At 38.5% G+C, this 13,870-nt stretch overlaps 1 protein-coding gene across 2 annotated transcripts in view; it reads right to left on the bottom strand.

Annotated features, from left to right (window-relative positions):
- The window catches only part of SLC12A1 (solute carrier family 12 member 1), an 86,451-nt gene that overhangs the window by 28,630 nt on the left and 43,951 nt on the right, over positions 1–13,870 (bottom strand). For both annotated transcript variants that reach the window (XM_070423402.1, XM_070423397.1), the window contains exons 16-19: positions 11,882–11,981; positions 10,856–10,967; positions 4,199–4,339; positions 1,650–1,756 (exon numbers count right to left, since the gene is read on the bottom strand). In XM_070423402.1, the coding sequence (XP_070279503.1) occupies positions 1,650–1,756; positions 4,199–4,339; positions 10,856–10,967; positions 11,882–11,981 (460 nt within the window). The remainder of the gene's footprint in view (positions 1–1,649; positions 1,757–4,198; positions 4,340–10,855; positions 10,968–11,881; positions 11,982–13,870) is intronic.

Here is a 13,870-nt window from a genome sequence, read left to right on the forward strand (position 1 = left end):
GGTTAGAATATGATTCCAGGTAATTTTGTATCAAATAATGGACTCTATGACTAAGATTTACATATTTCTTTTCATTCCCAAAGTGAAGATAAAATTTCTTGCCCTGACATCCCTTTTCCCCCCAAAGGTAAAGATGAAATTGTACTGAAAAGTCTGGATAACAGAGAGTGTATCTAAACCCATTTCCAAGAATGTCAGGCCAGCAACTGACTGTGATTCTGAACCTATCAGGATGCTGTTTGCTGAGCCTGGCAAAATTCTGGTGCCCCAGCAGGAGGCAGATGGCAGCACGTGGCATCAGACTTTGTATGTTTGTGGAACACAATTCAGGAGAATGCATTTAATGCATGGGTTTCCTATAGGAGGATGGCTAAGTGAATTTCTGTTTGGTCAGTAATACATATAATTTCAGAAGGTAAAAATTATTTCCTTATGCTTCTTTTTAGTGGAACTAGTATTAGAATGCTTTTGTTATGTTGCCTAAATCTCCCCCAAATGATGACAAACGTGGTGCTCGTTCTAGCAGGAGCCAGAGGACATAGCCTGGTACAAGAAGTACTGAGTGTATGCTTGTTTTAATGGGTGAGGATTTATTATGGACTTTTCAGACATCTCGGGGCATGTTTGCTACCCTGTGCTATGAAGTCAGAGCAAAGCCAGGCCTGGGCGGAGGAAATCTTCCATTTTCAGAGCCATTGACACAGATGGCTGCTGACCATAGCTAACATTGCCTCCCTTGAGATGAATCTGGCTAAGTATTTTCAAGCCTGGAAGAAAGGATCAATTTTCTAGAAAGGTCACTGAGGATGCCTTGTGCCTCTTCATAAGTGTAGCTTCTGTCCTCTCTTATGCAAGAAGCCAGGCAACACTTAGGCTGTATAAGTACTTCTTGAGGCAGCATAACCTGTGGTCAGGAGCTTCAACTTTGAATTCTGATGACCCTGGGTTGAAATTCCAGTTCTGTCACTTACACACCTCTGCATGTTTTAAGTTTTAATGTCTATGTCTCTACTTATAAAATGGGAATGATAGTAGTGTTTACTTCAAAGTCTTCTTGTGAGAATTAAATGGGGTAGCTCATGTTAAGGGCATTAGCCTGGTGCCCACTCATCCTTTAATGACTATCATTATTATCTTTATCCCAAGACTCTCCCAATATTTAAGGATCAGATGTCACATACTATTGAAAACTCACTCTTTGTACACTAACCAACACTGCTACATGGCAGAGGTAACTGGCATATGGCACCGTCATATCAACAATGAGGCTTTGGGCTAGTGACTACGTTCCCCAAGACTCAGAAGAAGATAATGACTGATTGGGCACACCAGCTAGTCCAAGATTCCAGTTTTTTTGAAAGAAAAATTCCTTTAGTAACCACCTGTCCTTTGTTTTTAATCTCATGAATAGGTTTTAAGGTTTAATTCTTAATGTTGACTTTTTTCTTTGACACCGAATTCCCCCCATCCTGTTTCCTCTGATACTATGATTCCTTCGAGTTCTATTATTGGCTGTGTTTTCGGTTTGGTAGAGAATTCAGAGTACCAGGGGAATGTCCTCTTCTCGGGCAATTGAATCTGGTATAACAGTGTCATGTACTGCCCTGGTTAGTGCTTTATAAGCAACACATCTTGAAAGCATCACTTACTGTATGATTCCCACGTAGTTTTCAATCTCTGTTAACTGAGCTTTCCTCCAGTTTCTTTTATATCCAATCACCAGAGTGTTTGGTTTCATTCTTCCTAAGCCCGAGGCCTAAACAGAGGAGATAAACACATGGGCAATCCTTACTGTACCAGGAAACCACCACTGCAAATGAAAAATAAGGTCTGAAAGAGCACTGAAGTAATGTTCTGATGATTCGGAAGATTAGATTACATTTCAGTGCATGTCCTTCATGCCCATACCCAAGCATAAAATAGAAAGATTAGTTCTAAATCATCTCAGCCATAAATGGATTTTAGATGACAGAAATGTAGCTTTTCTAAATTAGCAGTCATTTGCATTTCTTCTGACACACTCATTAAAATGGTTCAATAATTTAAAATCAAGTGAGGGTTGGCTTAACTGTTGGCATGCATGCTGTAACTTAGTGGTTCAAAGCTAATTTCCACCTGTTATATCCATAATGTCATTAGCAATAAAATCCATGTTTGGAAAATTCTTATATACAAAATCACTGAAACTTCTACCTACATTATTTATTGAAGAGTAAATGAGCTGTGTTTCCAGAACCCAATTCTTTTATATGACAGTATCATTAATAGCCATCTTCCATATCAGAAGTTTCATTCCCCCCATTAGATGACAGGATATGACTTTCAGTTAATTAAATTTAATCCAGCAATATTATTGAGCACCTATTAATTGCAAAGTACTATATTAGGTGCTGTGGCATGATAGTGAAACATATTCTTTGGCCTTAAGGAGCTTAGAATAAAGTGGAAGAAACAAGATATTCACAAATAATTTTAGTTCAAGTGCAAATGCACTAGGAACTCATATGGAAGCATAAAGAAACCCTGAATTCCAGTTGAGGATTCATGGGTGGCTTCATGGAAGAGGTGGCATTTGTCCTGGATCTTGCAAGTTGGTGAGATGTTGACAAGTAAGAGTGAAGGCAGGGCATTCTGAATCATGAAAATAGTGAAACAAATGACCAGAACAGGAAGTTTTAGAGAGGACAGTAGCAAGTAGAAGATAAGCATTGATGGAGGGTTCCTAAAATAAGCTTTGCTTCCACCACATTTCTATATTGTTCTTAGAAATGTACAGGTAACAGAATAGCTCATTTGGCCCAGGGCAGATATATGGCAGTATGGATGTAGTCTTTCCCATGACTACAGTTTGGGGATGTGGTCATTCATAGATTCATAGAAGGCTTTATCTAACATGGTATCATTGTCAGTGCCTCCCTTTGTTACCATGTTGTCCTGCCCTTTGTCATGACCTCTCTGGACTCCACTTTTCTTTGAAGAAACTCATGAGAACAAGCTTTACGCACTGTCTTTTTTCCTTCTGGATTCATATGAGTTGTTTTTCATGCCTACGTCTTTTCTCTCCCTGTTCTTTTTATGTTTGTTGTCCTATTTCCAGTGAAAATTTTTACTACTTTTCCAATTTTCTATGATAATTTTACATTAAATGTGTAACCTTCCCAACATATTTAATCAAAGAGCTACTGAAAAGTAGCTTGAGACTGAAGGAAAAATCAGCATCTTGCAATGACCTCTATTTCTATGGGTTAGCAGATGAAGAGAGGCTCACTGGGGTAATAGGTCTTTCAGAAATGGGCTCTCTGCCTGTGCAGCCACTGCACACGTGCTCGTCAAGGATGTCAGAGACAAGAATGCATCGAAGACTCTTAATCTCCAAATATTACAATGTGAGCCATATTTTTTCTTTTCTGCCTGCACCAGCATCAGAGTTATCTGGATGCTGTTTGGAACGTTGACCCTCCTGTGTGTGGCCGTTCTGAAAGCTAAATTATTCATTCGGTAAATGTAGAATCAGGGCTATTCAACCATGTTAATGCAAGAATAATTAAAAAGCCAAAGTCTCTTGGATTATTTTAAGGAAACTGGCACTCCAAATTATGAAGATCAGAACAAGGGGAAGAATTTATATACTTACTATAGAAGGGGAGGAAAAAAGACATAATGAGTGAGAAAAGATGGGAGACCTGTAGGCTTTAGTGTTGAACCACAGAAATTATTACATTTTAGTCAACATCCTGGACATAATTTAAAAGGATAGAGAGATTTTACATCCTGATCACCAGGCATTTATTTAGCCTAGCAGCTGCCCTCATACCATTTGCAAAAGAAAAAAGGAAAAGAATGTTTCACTTGAGCATTGCTAGATGCAAAAATAGTTTGAAGTTTTAATAGGATCCTGAGTGTCGTCAACCATCAGAACAAATTTGCATTTCAATAAATATGGGGACAGGATGTATGCTGTTGGCCAAAGGCAACCTCATTTCCCATTTCCAGTGCATGACTCATAGCTGATTGTAATAGAGCCTCTCCGCTTTTGTTTTTGCTTTTCCTATCTCCAGGAATTCAAAATGTAATCCTTATCCATCTGCACTGATCTCTGACATTAGACTGCCCACGTCCATTTGCTCTGGGAGCTTCATCAGCGTGGAGTGCTAATTGTCCTTTGCCTCTGTACTCACTCCTTCAATGCTAGCCTTACCTGAAGGAGACTTCGGACACCATCCCTGAAACAATCTGCAGCCACTGCAGCATAAAACGCCTTGATTTTGTTCTTTATTAGCCAGGCCTGCTTTTTCGCCATGCCACTGTTCATCTCTTTAACACACAGCTTGCGCGGTCCCTGTATGACACAATGAAATATTGGTTAGAAGCTCGGCTATTACATATCGCACTGCTGTTGTTTTCTGAAAGGCAAACATAGCTGGCGATGCCCCATTGAGTTAAGAAATGGGAAGGAGGAAAACACCTCAGCTCCAGGGGGTTCACGCGGACTCAGCCTTTTGGAGAGGAACTGTGCTGCTCCCATTCTTCACTTTCTACCCAGAACGTCAGATGTGTTAATACCTGCTTAATTAACTGCCTCCTGCTGAGTGACAGGAACAGCTCAGGGCATCATGGCACATGAGGAAAATACGAAAAATGTGATGGCAGAAGTTCAGAATAAATACACAATCTACCTTTGACTCAATAGCGAGAGCCTCTTTTAAGAACACCAATCAGAGTCGGAGCCCAATGGCAAGAAATGAATGGCGCTCTTGGGAACCAGAGCATGATGATTTGCAAATCCTTCCGTGGACTACCACGCCTTGACAATTCTACTAGGCCCATCGGTTGCTTTTTGTGATAAGGATGCTGCTGCACCACATTTCCCCTTGTAATGTTAACATACTCCCACTCAGTTAAATCAACATTTCCCACTCCCTCAAGGAATCTGGTGGAAACAAAAGCTCACATACCTACGGCCTAGGAAGAATACAAGAGATTAAGCGAGAAGGGGGCAGGTGTTGTCATGGTAGATGAAGTATTTTGTAACTTCCAGATTTGAGTTCCAGAAACTCATTTTTAACCAGAAATTTTATTCTTGTTCCTCCTACCTTAAAGGTCCAACCTAGCTTTTCCTTGCATTATTTCAAATCAATCCAAAAGGTTATTTCTGAGTATCTGCCATGTGCTGACAGGGTACAAATCTATTATTTTCTTGGGAAACTATTTCAATTCACGGAGAGATTTGGATTTTGTTGACTTGTCTTAGACTTCTTACAATACACCTGGAATCATGATAAAATGCAGTGTATCGGTCCGGAATAGGACTCGGAATTCTACTTTTCTAACAACTCCCGGGGACATGAATGCTGCCGGTCCTCAGACCACACTTGGAATCGCACTCTTAGAGGGTCTCAGATTGGAGAGAAAGGGCTTCAATGCACTGAAAAGACACCAGGCTTTTTGGCCAGACAGAACGGTTTTCAAATCTAAATGTGGCCACTTTGGAGGTAATTGATAATCTCTGAGCTTTTAGATATTATTCTGAAAACGGGAATAACAATCTCTGTCCTTTTGCAAGGTTGTTCTAAGTAGTCATGATAAAGTCCTATTATAATGTCTGGAGTATAGTAGGTGCTTGTCCAAAGTTGATTTTTATTATCTTAACTGAGTGCTCACAATCTCATTGAAGCTCCCAACCTAATTCTACAACAAAGATGGGAGAGGGCTGAACTGGGAACCAGTGTTGGGTTTAGGTCTGGCCCTGGCACTGACTAGCTGATACTGGGGGTATGCCATTTGTCCTCTTTTGATGTGGGTTATACATTTCAAAGAACAAGGGAATTGTCTAGCTTATCACTGCCCACTGTGATAGCCTTTATCGTATGTTACTATTGAGCATTTGAAATGTGGCTGGTCAACATGGAGTTGCTAAAAATGTAAATGAATTTGGAAGCCTTAGTATAAAAAATAAAGCACAATATCTCATTTATAATTTTATATCGATGGCACTTAATATTCTGAATACATTACATTAAATAAAACATATTATTAACCTGTTTTTTTTTACTTTTTTAATTGGCTACTAAAATTTTTAAATTACATTTGTCGCATGTATTAACTTTGTCTTACACAACACTAGATGATCTCTGGGGTCCCTTCCACTTCAAGGTTCTATTTACATTGGATCAGATTCTTCAGGTACTTATTTCTACCAGAATATTTTCTAGTACATGTGACAACGTTTCAAAAAAAGTTTGGATGACTTACATTACATTTAAAAGAACAAGAACCTTCCATGAAGATGGAGAAGGTAAAGATACAGGAAGGGTAGTTAGTAAACCAGAATACTTAGCCTAAGGAAAAATGTCGTTATGGGTCAAATTTTCCTCAGGGTTCTAGCTTAATGCATTCTGAACCACTAGTCCTTCTGGGGCATTCTAGACCTTATCAACTTCAGAAGGAATATTTTATTCAAGTAAATGCAATGATAACAACAGCTATGAAACAGAAGAAAAACCAACAGCTAAGAAAGGTATCAGACTATCAATATATTGAGTTGCACCACAGTGACTTTGAAACCCTGAGGAAACTGGCATTTATTTTAAATAAATACAGTGTAACATGTCTATTTGTAATACAGAAATCCAGATTAAACATTAACTGTGACAGAGAGATTTATTTTAATGCCTAAATTTGCCATACTGAGAAGTCATAAAAATATTTCATGCAGAATATCTCTTGGCTAAAAAAAATTATAATATCCTTTTAGCATACTTATTAATGTGAGACAGGGCTGAAATACAAATGTAGTCAGGAAAGAGTAAACTAACAAAGAGGGAAATAATTATTCAAGATTCAAATATGTCATAGTCACAAAAATGAATTTTATCACCCTATTAAAATATTACAGAGATTAGCTCAGTTAGGATCCAAAATATGAGTATATAAATTAATTCAGAATTTGAACAAAGAAGCCCTAAACATCTTGAATATATTATAACTGACATTTATTGAGAGAAGGATAAAGAAATTATAATTATTTAGTCTGGAGAATGTGATACTACTTCAAATAAATGAATATTATGAAAAAGAATTTGCAAAGGAATTCCAATATCCTTAGGATTAAATAGAGGAATTTGGTCCAAGTGCAGTGTCGTTTCCAACTTTTATTTTTCAAAACATTGAGGGTCCTATTGCTCTGCTTATGCTTTTATTGCCACTCTGGTTGGACCAGTGGGAAAAAGAATTTTTCCTTTTCTGATTTATCCACATTTTATCTCAACATGCTTCCTAGTTCCCATTCATAGGTTCTTTCCTTCTTCCTGTACTTGGTCATGTCATTATTTTATTAACACCATGATAGAAACTCATTGACTTAAGGAGAATAGATGCACCTAAAAAGTGAATTCATTTTCTTCTTAGTAGATAGGAAAGCTGAGATTAAGAAAATGTTGCAGACAGAGAAAGAATGAGAATTTTCTCTGGGTTATCTATGCTTGAACTGCCTTCTTTTACAATGAAAGCAAAGGGCAGGATGTTCAAGGTTTAAAGAATATTAAAGAGGAAAAAAATTAATCAAATTAAATTTACATCTTGGTACACAGGTGTGAAATGACTAGAAGAATACCAATAAAATTTGGATAGCGTTTCCTCTGGAGAGGGAGGAGAGTCAGGGGGCTAATTGGTTATAAAGGGGACTTTAGCTTGATCTGTGATGGTTTATTTCATTTCAAATGTAAATGGAAGCATCTATGACAAAGAAAGTTAGCAGCTGTTTATTAAGAGAGGTAGAATATAAGGCCTCTTGGGATATAAGTATGTCACTGATTTATTATATGGTAATTGAGAGGAGAAAAATAGACATTACTTTAAATTATCAAGCTGGAGTCCTTAAAAAGTATCCCCAAATTTGTCTTGATGACGGGTCCCTCATATGAAATCTTTAGGCTGAGTAGGAAAAGGACATTGGAGAAGGAAGAGGCTCTGAGAGGAGAGTGTAAGAGTTAGTCGAATAGTTGGAAGGCTATACTGTGGGCTATGGTGTAATAATAACCATCTTCATATCAATTTCAGAAGCTTTGAGGGCTATGACGTGTAGCCCTTTAGAAACGCCTTGGTTGTAGGACATAGCAGCTGTAGCCACATGCTTTCTATCTACCCACCAGCATCAAAGCATCAGTGAGCTCTGAGCCTTGCTCCTTCCTTGTAGTATAATTGCACTTCAAGTAGCTAAAAGCCACCAGAGGGACAGACACAGAGCCTGCTGTCCTGTGATTAGTCCAGTGGGAGTACAGTTCTCACTGTTCCATCTTGATCAAGCTGTTGGATACTCCAAAAGTTCAAGATCCAGTGCCTGGACTTGGATTGTTTAAGAGAGAGTGCTTTAGGCTTCTGTTGAAGGGGATATGTTTTTGAAATGAAAATGGCAGCCATGGTAATTAGCAAAAATCATGATAATAACACTATCAGCAATAAAAACCCAAATTAACCGGGCATTTATTATTTGGCAGACACTGAGCTGAGCACTAGAAAGCTAATCTTACAGAATTCTCTCAACAACCCTCAGAAAGCTGAGGCACAGGGAGACTAAATTATGTGCCCATGGGACTCTCAGCTAATAGATGGCAAAACAGTGATTCAGACCTTGACCGTGTGTCTCAAAAGCCCATGAGCACTAGCTTCCTAGCATTAAAAATTAAATTATCATCCCTGAACCTCACTGTAACTATTTAACCTTCCCCACAAGGTTGGTCTAACCACCAACCACTGTGCTTTAGGAAAATTTTTCTAATGGCGACTTTCTCCACATCCCCTTCTACTTTTTTTTCCCCAAAGATGATTGACGACTGAATATAGAAAACATTGAAAAACATTTAAAAAATGCTGACAGCATCCTGCACCCCCAGGAGCTCACAGAAAGTAACTAACTGGAAAGTCATTAACTGCAGCAGTAACTATTTTCTGTCCCCAAGAGAACCTTAGTACCTGGGAGCAAGACTCAGGGAGACCAGCACAGTGATGTGTAATGTGGTCCAATATGCATGTCAAACAACCAGGACTGTTGAAGGCACAGACTTAGGTACCTACTTCACTAGGAATGACACCCCAGTATCACATTCTTTTATTATAGTCAAAGCAGCAGAGGGTTAATTAAAAGCAATACCTTTTGTCTCTATAAAAAGACCTTTTCTCCCTTGCCAATATATGACTGTTTATACTCCCAGTTCATTTCTCCTGCCCTGAAGATATCTTATTGCCTGCTAAACTAAGTTTTCTCTAAATTGCTGGAGAAGAAAAACACCCCAAACTGCTTATTCCATCAAAACCCACTCCTGTATTATATTGGCCAAAATGAAATCCACTCATCCAGGGCACCAAAGTTGATAATATGAGAAAAGGGTGCTTGATAAGATTTTTTAAAATCCTCTGGAGTCACAGTTGGTCATTACTTAACCTGTCAATCTTATGTATTCAGTAGGATCCCTTTCAACCCCCACTGGATAATTGCATTGAGTTATATTGTTTGAGTTTCTATCATATAAGCACCGAGAGGAAAGATAATATGACCAACCAGCTTCATATAGCAGTTAGAGTATTACCAAGTGTAAGAAGATGCTAAGTGCTGGTCATGATGGCATGTGACAAATTAACCCCTGTATGATGGCACAGTTGACTGGCCCCAGGGTTACACAGCTTCCTGGTGGCCTTATTATTCACTGGCAGGTATTGGGTGTTTAGGTAGTGGTACCTGATTCTAATAACACTCTCAGGATACAAGTCTGCTAAAGCTTTCTCCTCATGATGTAACACAGAGCACAACTGGTTGGCCTAGACTGACATCCTGGCCCTGTCCCTTCCTTGTCATTGGACTCTGTGTGTTAACTTAATTTTCCTGAATCTCACTTTTCTCATCAGTAAAGTGAGAACAAGGCTTCTTTTCCTTTCTGCCCCACTGGGCTGTTATGTAGATCAAATAAAAACTATAGGAAAATGCTTTGAAGAATTGGTAACTATTCTAAAAATACACTGAAGTAGCTACGAATTTTGAATGGTATGTGTGTGTGCATGTGTGTGTGTGTGTGTGTGTGTGAGAGACAGAGAGAGAGAGAGAGAGAGAGAGAGAGAGAGAGAGAGAGTGTTATGGGAATACAAGTAGAGATAGACTGGTTTGAAGGACTTAGATTTATTATTTTGTTATAATTTTAATGCTTTCTCTTCACCTTAGAGATTGGTTATCAGTCAATAATTATGGTTAAATTTTTAGTGTTTACTTTGATACTTTATGGGTATACTTTTGACTATAACCCACCAATAAGTTATCTTTAGTCTATCACATACTTCCTGAACAAAAAAGGTATTAGTTCAGCTATGAGTGATGTCTATCTAAGACATGGAAAACTCGGCTTTGTTTCCTAGATATGTATAGTGTTGTCAAGTTTACCTAAATATCTAATCTAAATTCTCTGTGCTTTCAGTTAAGGCCATGATGTCTGGTTCTCTCCTCCTCAGTTGATCTGTTAATAGCATCCTCTGGCTCATTTCATCCTTTTATGTTTCTGTGGACAGTTATGACCCCAAATGCCTTCACTTTCTTTATTTATTTCTGGGCCAGCTTTCTTTTTCTTGACTCAAAGGACATCATTTGGAATATTTATCACTTTTAGTTGGTCTCCTATGAAATCAGAAAGACATTTTATCCACTCATTTAAATTCAGGATCACGGTCTTTGCTCTATGAACCAAGGAAAAGGGCTCTTGTCCAAGCTGCCTTGCCACTCTCCTGTCACTGCATGTACCCGTTCAGCTGACCTAAAATAACACAAGGTGAGCAGGAAAGGAGCAGCACTTTTCTGGGATGAAGTGGCTCTTACCACAAAGACTTCACAGCAGATGCAAAGGCCACTGTTCTTGGTGAAGGCGTGAGTTATGTCTAAGAGAGCGGGTCTTGTCATGGGTCCCCCTGTTAGGACAATGCACTGGGGCCTAGAAGTGGAGAAAAAGAAGATGTGAAAACTGGCAGTTGCAAGAAGCCAATGATCTCAGAACCACCCCGGTTCTGCTGTGTGGTGAGGCTGGGTGATAACCACACTGCAGACAAGAGACTTGGGAAAATGATTGGCCTCTGAATAAACTCAAGGGTTCTTCACAAGTTCTTAAGCTGAATAAAAAGAGGCATTTGTATACACAGATAGAGTGTAGCAATCTTTATATTTGAAGTCATATTCCCGGTGGAAATGGCAGGTGCAGAAGGCTTTGCAAAATGGAACCAACTCTCCCTTATGTATTTCTTGGATTTCTCACCAGAATTCTTGAGTCATCCTGCCTGCCCATCTTGCCCTCTTTATATTCTTAGTTTAGTTAGTGAGCGCTAAAATGTAAAGTACGGAAAGGTGGTCTTGGATTCCCCTTGTCTTTTTTCCTCTGGACACTATCCTATTCCAAATCCCAACACAGCCTGTCCTTTCCCACCCAGTACTTTCCTTCATCCTCCTTGCAGAACTTAGGTTTCCAGGTTCCATTCAAAATAAGATATACCTGATAAAGAGCTTCAGGTGTTACTTCTAAGAGAATTCAGTAAGCCGCACAGCATTCAGTTGAATGGAAACATCGGGGGACATCGCTGTAAAATCACCTCACTTAGATCACCTCTGTATCCCCAAGCACGGAAGGTGGCCCTCGGCACTATGAGGGTTTCTAGTTGGGGGTGGGCGTAGCTCAGAGCGGAAGAGAAGCAGCACTTGTTTACAGAAGGTGCTGTCATGAAAATGTGGTAGTTTGTATGACTGCCTAGTCTTAGGTTGTGCCCATAGCATGTGACTACTCTAGTGCATTTGTCCCCCATAAAGAAAGGCCACTTCTAATGTAGAACACCGGGATACCCGAGAAGCCAATTTTACCTGAAATTTTTCACATGGTCTTCCACTGTGGTTAATTCCAGAGCATTGTCCAAAGCACTGACATAGGAAAGAGCCTGTGTGGAGGAGCCCCAGTTCACATCTGCGGACGAAAGAGGAATATGGCACAAAAAGTATTGACCTTCCCTCTGTCTATGGTGAATAATTTTTATAAGCGATTCCCTCTTACGATTTTCCCTGGCTGTGTCAGCAGTGCCGAGAGCACAAATTAGAGAACATTGTTAGAGAACATTAGAAAGAGCATTGTTCTTCTCTGAGTGTTTTGTGAATTCTTCAATGTAAGACCTCTCTTTCCAGCTAAAGATCAGATCTGAAAGCTTATATCCTCGAAATCCTGCTGTGTGGTGAGGCTGGGTGATAACCATACTGCAGACAATAGACTTGGGAAAATGACTGGCCTCTGAATAAACTCAAGGGTTCTTCACCAGTTCTTAAGCTGAATAAAAAGAGGTATTTGTATACACAGATAGCGTGTAGCAATCTTTATATTTGAAATCATAAAACTAAATAGCTCAGTAATTCTTACTTCTGGGTGTCCATGAAGAGGGTCAATCATTATTAAGATTTTAGTTTGATCTTTTAGGACCTAATCTTCATAATAATGGAGGTAAACACTACCATACTTTGCTTTTTTCTTGAACAAATTAACTATTAGATGGATTCTCTAATTTTTATAAGAGAAAGTCCCTGATGAGATGTACAGGTTCACTCCAGATGGCAGGCAGAGCCATCTCCCCAGTCTTGCTTTGAAGAGCCACGGAAATGGTGGGGGATCGTTATCTTCTGATAAAGAAGGTTAAAATTAAGTGTTGACTATGCACCAGGCTTTAACACACCTTAAGTTAATTTATATTTATAAAAACCCTACTAGTCAATTGAATATGTGTAAAAAATGGACTTTGAAGCATATCTCACATTATATACAAACATTAACTAAAAATGGATAACAAACATAAGTTCAAAATTTAAAGCATTAAAATTTCTTGAAGAAGTTTGTGACAATGGATGAGGGAAGGATATCTTGGTTAGAAGCAAAAAGCTAAACTATAAAAGAAAAAAATGATAAATTAAACTTTATAAAAATTAAAACTGCTCTTCAAAACAAACTATAAGAAAAATAAAAAATACAAGTCATAAACCTATAGGTAATACTTGCAAAACATATACTGTAAAAGATTTGCACCGAGAATTTATAAAGAACTTTTACAACTGAATAATAAGAAAACAGTTCCAAAAATGGGCAAAGGAATTAAAGAGACACTCAACTAAAGAAGATATATGAGTGGCAAATTAGGTGTTCAACAGTATTAGTCATTGGGAAAATGCAAGCCAAGCCACAGCGAGATAGTACTTCACATCTATTAGAATGTTATTATTTTTTTAAATCAACTGACAATACTAAGTGCTGACAAGGATGTGGCGCAAGTAGTATATTCATTCATTGCTGGTAGGAATGGAAAATGATACTACTACTGTGGAAAACACTTTGGCAGTTTCTTATAAAGTTACATCTACAGTTATTATATAATCAGGAATCTCACCCTTAGAGGAATGAAAACATAAGTCCACATAAAATCCTGTGTGTGAATGTTTATAGAAGCGTTATATAGAGTCACCCCAAGCTGAAAACAACCCAATGTCCATCAACTGGTGAACACATTTAAAAAAAAAATTTTGAGACATATTCACACAATGCAATACTACTCAGAAACAAAAGGAACAATTACTTATACACACAATAACATGGATGAATCTAAGAGCATTATGTCAAGTGAAAGAAAACATGCACAAAGGCTACATAAAATAGGTTTCATATAATATTCTGGAAAAGGCAATGTCCTTCTTAGGACAGCAGAGGTTGCCAGGGGTTAGGTTGTAGGGAAGATTGACTACATAGGAGTGTCAAAAAACTTATAGTGATGATGGCAATGCCCTCTGTCTTGATTGTGGTGGTGGTTACAAGACTGTAAG

Source organism: Myotis yumanensis, unplaced genomic scaffold (genome assembly GCF_028538775.1).
Source record: "Myotis yumanensis isolate MYYU_CA2020_CCGP unplaced genomic scaffold, mMyoYum1.0.hap1 SCAF_1, whole genome shotgun sequence".
Classification (NCBI taxonomy): Eukaryota; Metazoa; Chordata; class Mammalia; order Chiroptera; family Vespertilionidae; genus Myotis; species Myotis yumanensis.